The sequence below is a fragment of the Coffea arabica genome, chromosome 7c (genome assembly GCF_036785885.1).
Source record: "Coffea arabica cultivar ET-39 chromosome 7c, Coffea Arabica ET-39 HiFi, whole genome shotgun sequence".
Classification (NCBI taxonomy): domain Eukaryota; kingdom Viridiplantae; phylum Streptophyta; class Magnoliopsida; order Gentianales; family Rubiaceae; genus Coffea; species Coffea arabica.
In genome coordinates, this window is record NC_092322.1 from 37,001,453 (window position 1) to 37,019,960 (window position 18,508).

The 18,508-nt window shown below is 36.2% G+C and overlaps 1 protein-coding gene, 1 long non-coding RNA gene and 1 other non-coding gene across 3 annotated transcripts; 1 reads left to right on the plus strand and 2 right to left on the minus strand.

Moving 5' to 3' along the window:
• Window positions 1–12,149: 12,149 nt before the first annotated feature.
• LOC113700255 (small nucleolar RNA R71) lies at window positions 12,150–12,256 on the plus strand. Its single transcript, XR_003450599.1, has one exon. It is a non-coding gene; the product is annotated as a small nucleolar RNA R71 (small nucleolar RNA).
• A 1,557-nt stretch (window positions 12,257–13,813) lies between these two features.
• LOC140010098 (uncharacterized) lies at window positions 13,814–14,979 on the minus strand. The gene is made up of 2 exons (XR_011817349.1): window positions 14,638–14,979; window positions 13,814–14,242 (listed from the first exon to the last, which is right to left on the minus strand). It is a non-coding gene; the product is annotated as an uncharacterized lncRNA (long non-coding RNA).
• Window positions 14,980–17,088: 2,109 nt separating this feature from the next.
• LOC113699857 (actin-like) lies at window positions 17,089–17,613 on the minus strand. The gene has a single exon (XM_027220214.1). The coding sequence runs from the start codon at window positions 17,611–17,613 to the stop codon at window positions 17,089–17,091; it is 525 nt and encodes a 174-aa protein (XP_027076015.1).
• Between the last annotated feature and the right edge of the window lie 895 nt (window positions 17,614–18,508).

Below are 18,508 nucleotides of genomic sequence, written 5' to 3' on the forward strand. Positions count from 1 at the left end.
GAAATATAAGGATATTATTCTCCCTTTCTCTACTCCTTTCTCTAATACTTCTTCAATTCCTATTGTAGTATCTTCATTTTATTAGTTTTATAACACGTTATCAGCACGAAAGCTCTACTTTTGAGCAAAAAGGTGAAAACGGAGGCACTACTTTGAACAAAAGTGAAACACAAGATTTTGCCGAAATTCTGCTCGCATTTCTTCAAGTAAATTCTGAGGTAAATTTTTGACACATAAATTTATTTCAATTTCTTATGCCTAACATTTGAATGATTGAAAAATACAAGTACCTATTGCTGAGCAATCATTAAACACAAATATATACTGTTTGACATCTTTGAGATAATATTTCTCCTTTTAATTCTACTTATTTATCTTTAGAATTATTTGTTATAAATACTTATATTCTGATGCATTGAGTTTTGGAGATGCTATTATAGAAAATCAATTATATTTGAGGATTCATTTGTCTTTTGAAATACTTAAAGAAAAAGATTCGACCACCTGAAGATGGTCGTTTTTTTAACAAAAATATTTGGCCACTAGAAGATGGTCATTATTTCAAAAGCTTGGTATGATAAATTTACCTATGGCTACAAGAACATAATTCTGCAATTTTCAGAACTACTTCTCAGTTGAAATTGTGTCGAAAAAGTTTTACTCATAAGATATATTGAAAATGATATTCTCTACAATTGATTTATCGAATATGCTCCTGTAGTAGTAATATTGAGAGAAAATTTGAGAAGTATTATATACTTATTGCATGATAGTTCTAGTTCATTCCCAGAAGTGAATGCAACTAAATTTCAATTTACTAGTTATGGTTGCTGCCACGACTATGATTTTGGTAAATATACATTTTATCATGACAAGAGAAAAAGTTACCACTTGAAGTGGGATAATAATGATAAGGACAAGAAAATAAAGGTCCTAAAGATAAATGTCCCGAAGTACATTTGACGAATCAAAATTATAATAGCATTTTCACATGGCAAATTTCTTTAAACGCCCTGAAGGTGTATGATGATTGATTTAATTTATGATAGTAATTGACTTTTCTTCCTGAAGAAGAAATGGATGTTAAATATTTGGGATCAAAGGATTATGATGATGATATTTGTCCCATAAGAATTATGGTGACAATGATGTGTCTCATTAACAAGTGCTACTATATACACTATATTCCAATGAGCGAGACAAACACAATAAGTGGTAGTGCTTAAGTGATTGAAAACTCCAGAAGAGCCAATGATATATTTCTCCCTATAGGAGAAAAGTTTATGATAAATGAAACACTACTTTTTACCATGTCTCGAAGAATTTATTGAATTTGAATATCCATCGAAATGGATATCAAATTGAGACACTAAATGAGATAATAATATAATTATGTTTAGAAACAAATGAGATAAAGGTTAATTATATCATAATAACCATTCGAGAGAGAAATGGTTATCGATATAGTTGTTTTCATTCTCATTTGATTTATAATTATCACCTGTAGTAAACCAGAAGTTTACTGATCCCAATGAATATATGATTTAACAAAAGTGAGAATATTTGAGAGCCGACAAGTATTTATACACAGCCTCTTTATATTATATATGGCTCCAAAAGAAATTTAAAATTTATGTCGGATATGAATCACCTTTTACGATTAAATATCGTAAAATATTGATGGGTGATCTATTGAATGATTTATTTATTCTGATGAGTTACGATTCCTGACATTAGGGGGGAGGAAAAGATCAACCGAAAGAAAATCATTTTAAAAAATTGAATTTTCTCGATCCTCATACAAAATAATGTGAACTAAAAGTTCAAAAAATTATTCATTTGCAGAAAACTGCAAACCAATTGTCAGATATATTATCGACTCCAGAAGAGTCATTAAATCAACTATTTCTGCAGAAAATACTCTGGTTAAAATTAATGTCCCCGAAGGACATGCACAAGTGCTACAAATAAATTTAAGCCCGGCCTACCTAAATAAGGTATAAATTGATTTCAAATATCTCTGGAAATTAAATAAATGTCATGACAAAATTCAACCTCTTGAAGAGGTCACTCCTGAAGAGCCAACTCCTGAAGAGAATGAAATCATAGAAAATTTAATTGGAGCCTAATGAAATGTAGCACTTGATATTATAGAAGTTGATGAGAATCATGAATCTATATTGGTTGATGGATGTCGGTATAGAAATAATTGTTCAAAGTGGAAAGATACGATCCAATCTGAATTGGATTTATTGGTTAAAAGAAAAGTTTTTGGACTTATAGTCCAAACACCTGAAGGTGTAAAGCAAGTAGCCCAAGAATTTTTACAAATATTTGGATACCAGTGATCCAATATGTCTATGTGTTTTTATCAAGAAAAATGGATCAAATTTTGTGATAATTGTTATATATGTTGATGATCTAAATTTGACTGGAACTCCTGAAGAGATTCAAAATATTATTGAATATTTGAAGATAGAATTTAAGATCAAAAATTTTGGAAAGACAAAATTCTGTCTTGGTTTACAAATTGAGCATTTGAAAAGTGAAATTTTTATCCACCAAACTGCATATACCCGGAAGGTATTAAAGCGGTTTTATATGGATAAGGCACATATATTAAGTACTCCAATGGTCGTTAGATCATTAGATCCTAAAAAGGATCCTTTTAGATCGTAAGAGGAAGATGAAGAGATACTTGGTCCTGAAGTACCATATCTCAGTGCAATTGGCGAAGAATATAGGAATGCGACGATTAAAAGATCTCAAATAATGTTTGCATCAGGGGGAGAATTAATACACAAGAATAGTGTACTCTTTTTCCTTCACTAGGGTTTTTGTCCCGATAGATTTTTTCCTGGTAAGGTTTTAACGAGGCATATTCTTTGTGTAATGGACATCCAAGGGGGAGTGTTATGAAACAATTAAAAGTATGGATGTCCCTTTGTATTCCCAAGATATTAATTCATGATTTATGGCTACATTATGTATAGAAGTTACAATCCATAAATTTATTCATGTAGTGGAGAAACCATTTCATAGGTTTCTTCATATTCTTGTAGTAGTGGGTGTTTAATAGAATTGATGTACCTTTAATCTTGTAGTACCTATATATAGAGGTACATTGATATCCTTTGAAAGTACTTTTGTATCTTGTTAAAATATAAGGATATCATTCTCCCTTTCTCTACTCCTTTCTCTAATACTTCTTCAATTCCTATTGTAGTATGTTCATGATAGGATGCATTTTAGTAGGTATTTTGGGCATTATTGCACAATTAATTGACTAAATATTCTCCTTAATTGGGTGGATTCTACTGATATTTTATTTTGGGCGCTAATTGCAGGAATGGATGCTGAAAAGTGCTTAAATTCAACTTTTAGAAGATTCATCGCACGTGGGACCCGCTTGAGAGATGAAGAAATCTAATTGTAATAGATTTTATTTTAATTTTATTTTTATTGGAGGTAGTCTTGTTTTAATTGTGGGAAAAAATCCCTTCCCGAAAAGGTCGGACACAAACGGAGGGAAGTATTTAGACTTCCGTAGGGAGGCTTAGGTTAATTATTCCCTTCTTACGTTTTGCTTTGGGGAGGGTGTCTTTGAAAAAAAGAAAACCCTCTGCCCAGCCGCAGCTTTGTGAGGAGAAAGGCAATTGGCCTTTTTGTTGACTTTGGGGTTGCCATTGGATTTTCTTTCGTTATTCTAAACCATTGGAGAAATCAAACAATCTAAATTGAATCTCTCGTATGTATTGCTGGAAAAGAAAGGAAAGAGCCACTGTTGTTGACTTTTCATTGCTTTCCATCCTCTGTTGACTTGAGCAATTGGCTATTCTCCATTGACTCAATTAAATTGAAGAAACCAAGCAAAGCAATCTCTCATACGTTTGTGAGGGAAGAAAGGGATCAAAAAGCAGCCGCAATTGTGGACCTTGGGCATTGCCTCCCATCTTAGCTTTGACCGAATTGCATTGAGAGTGCGTACCCTCTGTGCGGTGAGAATCGGAAGACACTCGGAAGCGACCAAATCGATGGCTTTTTCTAACCTCGTCCGCATGGCATGCTCACTAATGGGGAACTAAACACCTAATTCTAGACAAGGGGGCAAGTGATGAATTGGTTCAATTAATACTGTGAGATCTAAACCATTATTAATTGCTCTCTTCATTTATTGATATTTACATGTTCCTTGCTCTTAATCGCTATAGCTTTGTGTATGATTAGTTAGTGCGCAATAATTAATTATTCACATAGGCTATTTTGCTATATAGGGGTAATTGAATCCGTAATTGTTCATTATCTCTATCCCAGTAGCAACTGGCATAATTGGATTTGTGTCAGGGGAATATTTGATCTGGCTTAAATAAACCCTCGTAGCGTGTTTGTTAGTTAGGATTGGGTCTTTCTAATTTTTAATGCAACCTAGAAATTAAATCCTACGGTCGTACCTAGGGTTGTTTTTGGGTTAGAGAAATAGCTAACGGTCGTACGTTAGCTATCGATAAATTAAGGAAGGGTTGGTTGTTTATCGCGTGCATGACAACTATAACCAATCTATTAATAAATGTTGGGATAATTTTTGCATCAATGATCAGTGCATGAACCATTTCTGAAGTGCACCCTTGGCTAGAGTTTCTCTTAGTTATTTCTTTTAATTAATAATTTTCTGCATTTAATTTATTTAGTTGGCATTTGATACCAAAACCTCCATTTAATCCTGATTTGAAAAGAAACAAAATATCTCGCTAGTCCCTGAGGAGACGACCCTGCTTACCACTGTCTACTAGTTAGGGAATTCAGTTAAATAATTAATTCAGGTATATCGGATTAAGCAAACTCTTCGGGAATAGGGTGAATTAAGTAACCCATTGCACACCTAGAGTCCCTGCTCCAGTACTCGAATTGATTACTGACTGTTTCAGGTGGTAGTTAGGATTTATTTATTATTATTGCACAGGTTCGGCACCTGTCAGTTCATTTTATTAGTTTTATAACACTAATAAGTGTTTGTTCAAAGGAGAAGAACAAAGATGAATGAACTATCAAAGATAATGCTTCGATTCCAATAAAATAAAATAAAATAAAGCAAGTACCTCTTGCTGCAGCAAGAAAAATAAGCAGCAGCTCGTAGACAGGAAAACCTAGAGGAAATTAAGAGGGACATGCAAAAATGGACAATAGAAAAATGTCATTGCCACATAGGAATAAATACAAAAAAAAAGAATAGCAATAAATGCAACCAAATTGCAAAGTGCAGAAACAATAGCAGTAAATAAATAAATGAGACCAAGAAAAAGTGGGAAATAGAAAAATGTCATTTTCAGATAGAAATATTAAAAAAAGAGCAGCAATACATGTCACTAAACTGCAAAGGGCACATAAATAAAATGGAGAGAAAAGTAGCTAATAAGTTTTTGATCAGAAGAGAAGAACAAAGATGAATGAACTATTAAAGATAATGCTTCAATTCCAATTAAAAAAAATCAAGTACCTTTTGACGTAGCAAGAAAAATAAGCAGCAGCTCGTAGACAGAAAAAACCTGGAGGAAATTAAGTGGGTCATGCAAAAATGGATAATAGGAAATGTCATTGTCAAATAGGAATAAATACAAAAAAAAAAAAAAGAATAGAAGTAAATGCCACCAAACTGCAAAGCGTAGATCAAGGGAGAAGAACAGAGATGAATGAACTATTAAAGATTATATTCCAATTCCAATAAAAAAAAAATAAGTACCTAGCTATGAAAAAATGGGTAATAGGAAAATGTCATTTTCAGATAGGAATATAAAAAAAAAAGAACAGTAATAAATGTCACTAAATTGCAAGGAGTATACACATAAATAAAATGGAGAGAAAAGTAGCTAATAAGTGTTTGTCCAAAGGAGAAGAACAAAGATGAATGAACTATCAAAGATAATGCTTCGATTCCAATCAAAAAAAAAAAAAAAAAAAAGCAAGTACCTCTTGCTGCAGCAAGAAAAATAAGCAGCAGCTCGTAGATAGCAAAACCTGGAGGAAATTAAGAGGGACATGCAAATATGGATAATAGGAAAATGTCATTGTCACATAGGAATAAATAAAAAAATAGCAATAAATGCAACCGAACTGCAAGTGTAGAAACAATAGCTTTAAATAAATAAATGAATATGAATATGACCAAGAAATCACACGAAGCATACAAACGCGGGAGAAAAAATAGGGGAAAAGAGTCTCTAACAAAAGCAAAAGCAATGTTTCAGCAGGAAAGCCAACAAAAAGAACAGAGGCAACAAAAGAATTGGACAAAAGGAAAGTAAAAAATCGAACTTCAAACAATAAGAGACGACAATGCAATGAGAATGAAATATGATTGAACAAAGAGAATCATATAAAACAAAAAAAAATGCAAAAGCAATACTAATAAGAGTAAAAAAAAAAAAACAGTGATAAGTGTCGGGTCTGTGCAATAATAAAAACCTACTCAACTAAAGTTAATTTTTGTAAATAGTGGTAAGCAGTGTCGAATCCATAGGGACTGGGGATAAATGTTTCTTTTCAAATCTACAGTAACAAAGAGGGTGTTTTTGTGCAAAAGGTGACAATCAAAGAAATTCAAATAAAATCTAAGAAACTACTAAAAATTAAATAACAATTTACTAAAATCAAATGAATAATAATTAAGGCTCTAGCCAAGAAATAACTTCAGCAATGGTTCACCTGATTGATCATCGATGGACAAGCATTTCCAATTATTTATTAATAAATAGGTTATAACTGCCAAACAAGCGATGACAGTCAACCTTTCCTTACTATGTCGGTGATTAAGGTACGCCTGTTAATCACTGCTCTAATTGAGAAAAAATCCTAAGTACGCCTGCAAGATTTAATTCCCTAATTGCCTTACGTATTAGAGGAGCCCTATTCTAATCAAATAACGCACTACCAGGGTTATTTCAGATTAGCCCGTGTATCCCCCTGACACAAACCTAATCATGCCAGTTGTCACTATTTCAAGGCAATTAAACAATTACGGATTTAATGCCCTAATTGACAATAGATTATCAAATCAACTAATTATCTGGATCCACGACAATCAATTAATTAAATAATCATGAATACTGCAATCAAGGGATATGCGAATACCAATAAATAAAAGAAAAGTATAAAATTAAATCGATCTCATAATTTTTAGGCGAGCCAAAACCTCTGTTGTTCCTTGACTAGAGTGAAGAAATTAGTTCATATTTGACGCGAAAAACCCATACAAAATTGCAGAGAGAGTCGCGGCCATTGTTGCTGATTCATGAGAGTTCAACTTGTTCCAATCAAGAAGGTAAGCGAGATACAGAAAGTTATCAATTGGGTTTCGCTTGTCTTCAACATACGAAGAGAAAAGCTACTATAAAGCTAACAAGGAAAAGTCCAAAGTTAGGCTCCAGGGAATGATTCAATTCATCCCAATTGCCTCCTGACATCCGATAGCCAATGCTATCAAGAGTCCCTACTAACACATCATGAAGAAAAGTCAAAGGGAAGCGATCTAATCTATAGTCTCTACTACTCTAATGCTTTTTCTAATTGCTCTCTACGAATTGCCCCCTTCGGCGGCTCTACAGAGGAAGAAGAGAAGCCCTCCTCGTCCTTCCCTCTTCAGCAATTACTAAAATGGACAAAAGTTTTTCTTTGCCAACAATGCTCCTGGGATAAACTCTGTGGCTTGGACTCCTTTCCTATTAAATTTGGCACTTGTTATCATATTTTCGTTCTACTCCCTGAAATAAATGTAAAATACCAAAAGTGAGTAGAATTTAATAATTAATCCCCATCGGGTCAGGTAATAGGGGAAATTAATAATAAAATAAATGATAAAATTGTAACCTATCAATTTCCCCCACACCTAAATCATGCTTGTCCTCAAGCATAAGAACAGCAAATAAACACCAATATTTGGCAATGGCTATTGCTCTATCTACCATATTGCCAAGATACCAAGAAAACCATATATCAAGCGTCAGTGATCAAAATCCGAGAAACATCACCCCGGTTAGCTTCTAAACCACAAACCCTTTCAATTCCGGATTAACTAATCTAAGAAAAAGGAATGATGCACAACATTTATCAACAAATGGTCCAAATATTAACCAAAATCTCAACATTAAATCCATAAGTCGGCAAGCTGACTTCTATCACACACTAACACAGCCTATACTCTCTTTTTTCATTATTTATTTTTTCCCTTTTTTTTTGTTTTAAAAAAATACAAAAGACTTAGTCTCCAGCCATTGGGGCCTTTTGACGCGAGCTCCAACATTTGTCGGATGAAGTAACATGATTACTCAACTCCTATCGCCACTCGACCACATACTCATAGCAATTACTACTTTTTGACGCGAAAATTGACACTTTTGATGAAGATCCCCGGTTACTCGGTAGTAAAGACTAGTAGAGTACAGTCAATTCTTATTCACGGCTAAATAACACAAAAAACTCAATATAACACAAAAATCAAAAGAAAATTTGCATCAGCTAACCTCATTTTCAAACATGGAGAGCTAAGCTTAATAACCAGACTAATTCACGTGAAAATGCCAACAATCATTCCCTATGCTTAGGAAAGTTAATCCAGAATTATAAAAGTCACATAGTTTTCGATATTCGCCCAAGAGATATTCTTAGACTCAACCACGTCCACTTGATACACTTTCATTACTAAAATTTGACAAAAGTAGAAATAGAGGCAATAATCCAATATCAAACCTTGGTATGCACATACGAGCTAATCACTAAAAAGAAAGAAAGAAAATGAATGAAAGGTAGGCAAATAACAAACTAAAAATAAAGAAAGAAAGAAAACATCTAAAAACTCAAAACTAAAGACACTAGCACCATAACTGCTCTCCCCATACCTAAATCCTACAATGTTCTCGATGGAGGAAACAAAGCAATTTAAAGCGAAGAGGACAACGAAACTTCCTTCTCAAGTGGCTAAGGGATAGGCGGGAACGGTGGAGGGAAACCGATGTAATGGAAGTACGCGGCCAAGTTCTAAGACATCATAACTCAATTCAACCAACAAATGCAAAACTCTGTCCACCCAAAATCTCAACAAATGGCTCCAGTTGGCCAGTTAATGCCTTAACTCAGAATCAGCAATTTCAACAATGACAGCTTAGATATTTGACAATAATAACTCAGCCAACCAAATAGAGGTACCCAATTAAGGTCCAATTACCCCACCAGTACTACTGGTGTAGCAAATAACGGAAAAGAAATCACACACGACCAATACCAAGTCACTGATAAACCAAAATAACAACTAACACTGCCAACAATTGAGAATCGAGTTACAAATACCTCCACTGGTCGTCGAGGGAAGGAGCGGATGACGTGCGAAGTAGCCGCGCAATGGGCTACCGCGACTGACTGCTACTGCTGGGGCTGTTGGCGGCGGCAGCCGCAGGAGAGAAAGAGAGAGAGACGCGCAAGGGAGCTGCAATGATTGCCCAAGTGAGAGGAACGGCGGCAAGGTGGTGGCCAGGAGGCGGCGTGCTCTTGCGTGGCGAGATAGAGGAGCGACCGAGGCTGAGGTCGCGCTCTTGGTGGCCGGCCATGGGCTACGGGTGGCGGATGAGGAGGTGGTGGCGATGGAAGGGCTTTGGGTGACACAGAGGAGAATAGGGGAGAAGAAAAGAAGAAAAAAGCAAGAAAACAGAGAGAAAAGAAAGAAAAAGAAAAGAGAAAAAAGAAAAAAGAAAAACAAAATACTTTGTTTTTTCAAATTTTTTGTGTGTTTGGTTTTTTTTTTTTTGTTAAATAAAAATTTGTACTTTGGAAATCTAAGCTATGATGAAATTTTTTTATTTATTTTTTGATTTTTTTTTTTGTAAATTTTATTTTTGAAATTCAAAATTAGAGATTAACAGAAATTCAATAACTGTTCTTGAATTTTTTGAATACTTACCTTTCCCGCGAACGTGACGTGAGCACGTAATGAAGGCACGGAATGAGGAGCTCTCCAGGTTACTTGACGGGGGCACGCCATGAGGACAAGAACCCCTTCTGATGAATCTGACCATGAGCTCTTCATGGGACTTGACGCGGGCACGTCAAGGGGATCGAAACCCTTTTTACTAAGCACAAGGAAATCGCACTGTGCCACGCGCCCAGTTGACGCGGGCGCGTCATGTCAGAGGGATGCCTATAAATTATTAAAAACGAAAATTGAAGCAAAAAATCAGTCAAATCCAAGAAAAAACATATTTAAACTATCAAACAAAATCGAACAAACGACTAAGAGAAATTGGGTTGCCTCCCAATGAGCGCCTTTCTTTAATGTCTTTGACTAGACATTGAATACCACTCTTCAATCTGGGTGTAACTCAATTTTTCTTGTAATCGGTGGCCCTCCTCCGGGATCGACATAGCCATTGAGTGCAACATTCTTCCTTAATTTTTGACTCATTTTCACCTTAGAAATTGCTTTCATCCCCTTACACTCATTCGCAACAACTTTGAATTTATCCCTACAAGCAAACTCAGAAAATTCTTGCACAGAGGGATTAATAGCATGAATAGCAAACACAGAGAGAGAGTTAACAGGATGTTCCATTGTATAAAAAATATTAAAATGGACCATTTCTCCATCAAATTCCATGGACAAGGTGCCCTTATGAACATCAATTTTTGTCTGGGCTGAACTTAAAAAGGGTCTACCTAATAGCAAAAGTGAAGGCTCGAGAAAATGGTCATCATCCATGTCAAGTACATAAAAGTCAGTCGGGAATACCAATTCATTAACTTTAACCAGCACATCCTTGACCAATCCATCAGGGTATGCATTTGTTCAGTCAACTAATTGGATTATTATCTCAATTTCTTTTAATGGACCAAGGTTTAGAGAAGCGTACATAGATTTAGGCATTACGTTGATCGATGCTCCTAAATCCAGTAGGGTATTCCAAATTAAAGTGTTACCTATTCTACATGGGACAGTAAACTTGCCTGGATCCCTGCACTTTGGTGGAAGCTTCCTTTGGAGAACTGCTGACACATTCTTCCCTACAATGATCCTTTCGTCTCCCCTCAGCCGCCTTCGGTTGACACATAGGTCCCTCAAAAATTTTGCATATTTCGGCACTTGCTTGATGGTGTCTAATAGGGGAATATTGATCTCTACCTTGCGGAACACCTCCAGGATCTCCTTCTCCTTGTCCTGCTTCTTTGGTTTTCCAACCTGCTAGGAAATGGATGAGGATTAGTTTTAACGTCTATGATCGGGTCAGGGAGTACCAGTGGATTTTTGGTGCTGGTGTTCTCCTTCTCAAGCTCGTTCTCGATTTTTTTTCTCATCCTTATCCTTTAGAATCATAAGGTCAGGTCCCTGAATTTCCTTCCCGCTCCTTAAAGTCATCGCACTTACGTTCTTCAAGTTCAATTCAGGTTGAAACGGCAATTTCCCATAAACTTAGGATTCTAGGCGATTGATTGCCACTGCCGTTTGATTCATCTGATTTTGCATCACTTGTATCTGGTGCAATTGATTCCTCATGCTTTGTAGGTCAGAGTCCGTCTTTTGTCGATTAGCAATTAATTGCTTCATCATCTCTTCTATACACGGACTTGAGTTTGAACGGGGTAGTGGAGGATGGGGTTGGTACTGTTGTTGGTACCCTTGCTACCTGTTTGGTGCGAAATTCGACTGCTTATATCCTTAATAACTGAAGTTAGGATGATCTCTCCAACCCGGATTGTATGTACTCGAGTAGGGGTCGAATGGCTGTCTTGGTGCAGGCGCGTGACCAGCCATGTTTACTTGCTTTGCACTTTCTTCTTGAATCATCGGGCACATATCTGTAGAATGACTCATAGAAGTGCAAATTCCACACACCTTGGCCTGAGATGCATTTCCTATAGCCAATTGCCTAACAAATGAGGTTAACTCTATCAATTACTGTTGAAAAGAAGATGTCTCTACCTCATTTATCTTGCGTATCGGGACATCCTCTCTCGTACTGAATTGTTGTGAATTCTCAGTCATTCCCTCAATTAGCTCCCATGCAACTCGAGGAGTCTTATTCACCAGTGCCCCTCCACTCGCAGTATCAATTATACTCCTGTCTCTGAAAAGTAGCCTCTTGTAAAAATATTGGATGAGCAATTGCTCACTTATTTGGTGCTGGGGGCACTTAATGCACAACTTCTTGAATCGCTCCTAATAATCATAGAGCGACTCTCCTGTATACTGTTTGATACCGCAAATCTCCTTTCTTAGACTTGCAGCTTGAGACGTGGGAAAATACTTGTCTAAGAACTTTTTCTTTAGCTGGTCCCACGTGGTGATACTGTCTGGGGATAGATAGTACAACCAATCTTTTGCAGAGTCCTTCAAGGAGAAGGGGAATGCCCTCATTTTTATCTGCTCTTTGTGATTCCCGGGGGTTTCATACTGTTGCACACGACATCAAACTCTTGCAGGTGCTTATAAGATTCCTCACCTGGTAACCCATAAAAAGATGGCAAAAGATGAATTAGCCCAAATTTTAATTCAAAGGGAGTGTTATCACTCAAAATCGGGAAAATAATGCATAAAGGCTGCTGATTTAAATCAAGAGCAGCCAACTCCCTTAATGTTCGGGTATTAGCCATAGTGACTTTTTCTCGATCCGAATCACTTAAAAAATCACCAAGCGAATCTGTTGGTTCAACTTCTGGATCAGAACCCAGAGATGCAGCACTGGAGTGCTCTTTTTTGAGTTGCCTGGTCTCTTTCCTTGTTCTGCGTGTAGTCTTCTCTACCTCGGGGTCGAACATTAATTCACCTGTACGAGAAGAATGAGGCATACACTCGAAAAGTACCAAAGAATTAGAACAAAAAATGAACTTAAAAAGAAACAAATAACTGACACCAGTCCCCGGCAACGGCGCCAAAAATTGACAGATGTCGGGCCTGTGCTATAATAAAAATTTGCTCAACTAAAGTTAATTTTTTGTAAATAGTGGTAAGTAGGGTTGAATCCACAGGAATTGGGGGTAAATGTTTCTTTTCAAATCTACAGTAACAAAGGGAGTGTTTTTGTGCAGAAGGTGACAATAAAAAAAATTCAAATAAAATCTAAGAAACTACTAAAAATTAAATAACAATTTACTAAACTCAAATGAATAATAATTAAGGCTCTAGCCAAGAAATAACTTCAGCAATGGTTCACCTGATTGATCATCGATGCACAAGCATTTCCAATTATTTATTAATAAATATGTTATAACTGCCAAACAAGCGATGACAGTCAACCTCTCCTTACTGTGTCGGTGATTAAGGTACGCCTGTTAATCACTGCTCTAATTGAGAAATAATCCTAAGTACGCCCGCAAGATTTAATTCCCCAATTGCCTTACGTATTAGAGGAGTCCTATTCTAACCAAATAACGCACTACTAGGGTTATTTCAGATTAGCCCGCGTATCCCCCTGACACAAACCTAATCATGCTAGTTGTCACTATTTCAAGGCAATTAAACAATTACGGATTTAATGCCCTAATTGATAATAGATTATCAAATCAACTAATTATCCGGATCCACGACAATCAATTAATTAAATAATCATGAATACTGCAATCAAGGGATATGTGAATACCAATAAATAAAAGAAAAGTATAAAATTAAATCAATCTCACAATTTTTAAGCGAACCAAAGCCTCCGTTGTTCCTTGACTAGAGTGAAGAAATTAGTTCATATTTGACGCGAAAAACCCATACAAAATTGTAGAGAGAGTCGCGGCCATTGTTGCTAATTCTTGAGAGTTCAACTCGTTCCAATCAAGAAGGTAAGCGAGATACAGAAAGTTATCAATTGGATTTCGCTTGTCTTCAACATACGAAGAGAAATGCTACTATAAAGCTAACAAGGAAAAGTCCAAAGCTAGGCTCCAGGGAATGATTCAATTCATCCCAATTGCCTCCTGACATCCGATAGCCAATGCTATCAAGAGTCCCTACTAACACATCATGAAGAAAAGTCAAAAGGAAGCTATCTAATATATAGTCTCGACTACTCTAATGCTTTTTCTAATTGCTCTCTATGAATTGCCCCCTTCAGCGGCTCTACAGAGGAAGAAGAGAAGCCCTCCTCGTCCTTCCCTCTTCAGCAATTACTAAAATGGGCAAAAGTTTTTCTTTGCCAACAATGCCTCTGGGATAAGCTCTGTGGCTTGGACTCCTTTCTTGTTAAATTTGGCACTTGTTATCATATTTTCGTTCTACTCCCTGAAATAAATGTAAAATACCAAAAGTGAGTAGAATTTAACAATTAATCCAAATCGGGTCAGGTAATAAGGGAAATTAATAATAAAATAAATGATAAAATTGCAACCTATCAAGCAGCAAGCATGGGAAGTAGAAGAATATGAAAAACAAAATAATCGAAGGGGGGAAAAATTATAAAGACTATTACGAGAATAGGGGGAGGGGAAATAGAGCATCACTTACAATAGATGTAATAGCAGATAGCAGAAAACACCAATAACAGCGAATGAAGAAAGACGCACAAGGAAACAAAGGGAAGGAAAAGCCCAAGGAAGAAGAAGTGGAAGCAATACATAAAACGAAGCAAAACAAGAAAAGCAAGCTGAAATTCAAGGAAAAGAGATTTACATGATTACCTATCTTCTTTTCGATGCATGAAAACCCGGGAAAGCATGTTTAAAGATGTGCAAATCTCGCATGGATACGCCATCTCACATGGAGGCGCCAAAATTTAATGAACTGCAGATTGTGTAGGGTGAGAGGTGAATCCACCGACCAATAGAAAGAATGGGCAAGGCGGCTGCTTATTTTGTATAGCTTGATTGATGATGACGAAGGAAGCAAGCAATGGATAGTGACCAATCTGAATTGGGGGAGGGGGAGGGGGGGAATTAGAAAATGGGCGGTGCAGGGGCATGATGCTGACGACGGAGCAAAAGGCAGCAACCCACCTAAGATGTTCCTTTCCAACACACGAGCCACGTGATTTCCGCATGAGTAGGACGAAAGACCAGCAAACAATTGAAGTACCATTCTCACTTTATATATAAAGTTCTTTAGTATACAATACTTCCAAAGTTAAAGGTGGGGGGGGGGGGAGGTCTGCCCAAGCTTGGTCAATAAGAGCCCAAATGCTGCATTATCCTAATGCTACCAGGCCCAGATCTAACATTGTTCTAGGGGAACTTGGCCCATGAAAAGCCATGAGTCACTTAGATGTGATCTCTTCAGTTTTTTTTTCTTTTTTTTTTTTTTTAGGGAATGTGATCTCTTCAGTTAAATTACAAAACTGTTCCTTGTGGAACTAAATTAAACTGAACCCTATTCTCTAAACGTTCCAAAATTGGGAAACTTTTCAATATTTGTACAATGATAAATATAATTATGCATTGATCGATTAATGGAATACTTTTTTCTAATTACTGTCCTACCCCTCCTTCCTATTTGTGACTGTCACACATAAAATTTGAACCATAAACTTAATAGTGAAAAAGATTCTAAAAATCCTCCCTGATCACTAGATCGAAATGGATTACATTACACTTGCACAATGTAAACAAGACCTCTCATTGAGCTACTTTGTGGTTCTACTAAAAGTTTGAATTTCAAAAAATACACTGCATATTTTATTTTATTGCTGGAAGTGATAATTTACTTCAGCGATTATAAAGCTCATAAGTAGTTTTGGTGTACCACAGACGGTCTACGTTCCCAGTATTCAGACCTTGAGATGCACATCTGGAAAATTCAGTAGAAATTAGTATAATACTGCCAAAAAAAATGTACGCATATAAAAATGGGCAATCAATCTTCTTTTATAACTTCTTAGTCTTCTTATCATTTTCCAAAAAGACATATATCATAGACGCCTTGGACGTGGATTTGTTTGAAAGCCAATTTTTTTGGACCCTTGTGTGGAGTTTATACAAATACAATTTCTTAAAAAGCATATTTAAGTAAAACGTTCAAAAAAACAAATTAAAAGGATCTATGGAGAAAAAGGGTATAAAGTTCCGTTTGGCATATCGGAGATGGTGTATTATCCTATACAAAAATACCAAATGATTTCTAAAATCACCCTAAAGGCATCCCATGGAAAGATTTTCTAATAGAGTTTTTCTTTTATAAAAAAAAACACCCTAAAATATACCAAAATCACAGAGGTATTTTGTCAAAATTAGACTTCCTCCGGTTTTACTTTTGTAAGCTTGCATATGCATACAAATGCTTGTTTGAGATTGCAATGACTTTCAAGGTTTGTGAGGAAGGATTGTCCATTTTATGTGAAGTGTTATGTTGAGGAAGGTTTGTTGAGAATGCTTGTTGGAGTGTTTGGATACCAAAATTATTCCAAATAATATTTCGCTTGCATCACAAACACATTTCCCAACCTACCTTTTTATATTCCCAATCACCTTTTTATCTCACATTCAAGTGCTACAGTAATTATTCTAAATAATATTTCAAATAATACACTATCCAAATATTTCTTTGATCTTGATGAAAATAACTTAATGACCAAAAAGTAAGCCTATATCACCACTTTGATTGTCAAATTGCTAAACCATTGGGAACGATTCATCAATTCAAATACAAATCCTTTTCTTGTTTATTACAACATGTTTTGGTGAAAGAGGAATAACGCACCTTTCAATAAGCAGGAGTAATCAGTCTTATTGACCCAGATGCCAACTTTAGGAAGAAATTTTATTTCGGTCCGGATCAACTATTTAATAAATTTAATAATTGGTTTTAAAACAAAGATCCTCACGATCTTATGTAAATTTAATCTAGTGTGAAATTATCTCATTCAATAGGTTTTAGAAACTTTTGCTAATTCCTATATGCTGCAAGTTTGCTTTTGCAGTGCAAAAGATACTTTATATTCAAAAGTCTCAACCTTGATTATTATACCCTTTTTGATCAAACCCCTCTCCATTTAGACTAATGAATTGTATATTGGTGATTAGTATGTGTCATTATACAGAAAACTCTGACCTAAACCACGTCACCAACAATCAAGACCTTGTTAACTGCTTATGAATTAGGCACCAGAAACTTGGCAAAAATTAACATAAAATTGAGTCTTAAAAGGGACTTGCCTGTTCAAAAGTGTTGCGTAACGCTAGAGCTGAACCTCCAACACCTGCATTGTACATCCTATTGGGCGGTGCCACATTCCTGAACATCTTATTGGCAAATTTATGATTGATTTCTCTAGCGATTAGATCAGAAAATTTGAAGGCTAAAGTTGAGCTGCCAAGCTCCAAAATTTCTTTGGTAATACCCTCTACAAAACCAGGAAACAAAGTCGAGCCACCAGTAAGCATAATGTTCTTAAACAAATAATTCCTGATACCAATGTCACATTTCATGATGCTGTTGAAGATCATTTTATGCACACCTACGTTTTCCCCATCTTTAACGAATCTTGCCGAAGAAGGCTGGAAGAGAGCCTCGGGATTTTGAAATCTCTGTGAACGGAAATTCATGAAATGCCCGCAAGGCAACTCATATTCCTCATTAACTGGTGAAGGGATTTTCTTTGCTAACTCCAGTTCTTGCTGGATGTTCAAAGCAACGTAAGCTGCTTTATTCTGCACAAGTTTCATTATCTGCCTGCACAAAAACAAGCATCGTGAGGCGCCTCAGTTATTAGAGCTATTAAATGATCCAAAAGATCGCGGCCACCAAAACTTGATCGAGAAATTGCACGAAAAAGTGCATTTCCCCCCGAAACTGGTACTGCTACGGTTGAATCCGCACCAGAATCAAGCAATATACTATAAAAAAAAATTCACATAACAATTAAGCCAATTAATCATTCACAATAAATGTAATGCCCGCACGCCCGCCGGGTTGGGCCAATACCTTTTTGAGTTGAAACTACAGGTTCAAAATTTTAACCCAAAATTATATATTTTTCCTTTTCTTTTCCAAGTTTTGATGTGGGATATCACACTTTCCCTACCTTAAGAATTCTGCGACTTCGCAAAGGCCATTGCGATCCAACTAACCACTTAGTTATGTGTGGATTCTAAAGGTAACTCGTATGGGCTCTAAAGGTGGCCCTGTCCAATTTTGCACTTAACCCCACACAGCACTTAGTTTCTTGTAGTTTTTGCATAGTCGGAAACACATCACTTGATCCTAGACTCACCCCATGCAGAAACCAAGCGAAATTCACTCTGATACCATTTGTAACGCCCCGTGCCTATTGGGTTGACCAATACTTTTTTGAGCTAAAACCACAGGTTCAAAATGATTCGTCCAGAGTTATTAGTAATTGAATGTTATATATATTTCCTTTCCTCTTCCGAGTTCTGATGTGAGATATTACACTGTCCCCACCTTTTAGAACTTTGCGACCTTGCAAAATTCATTGCAATCCAACGGACCATTTAGTCGTGTGCAGATTCTAAAGGTGGCTCGTATGGGTTCTAGAGATGACTCCCATCCAACGTGACGCTTAGTCTCATACAGCACTTAATACTTTACACTTTCTTG

Coding starts and splice junctions, on each gene's coding strand:
- LOC113699857 (XM_027220214.1), bottom strand. CDS start 17,613: ATGAAACTTGTGCAGAATAAAGCAGCTTACGTTGCTTTGAACATCCAG.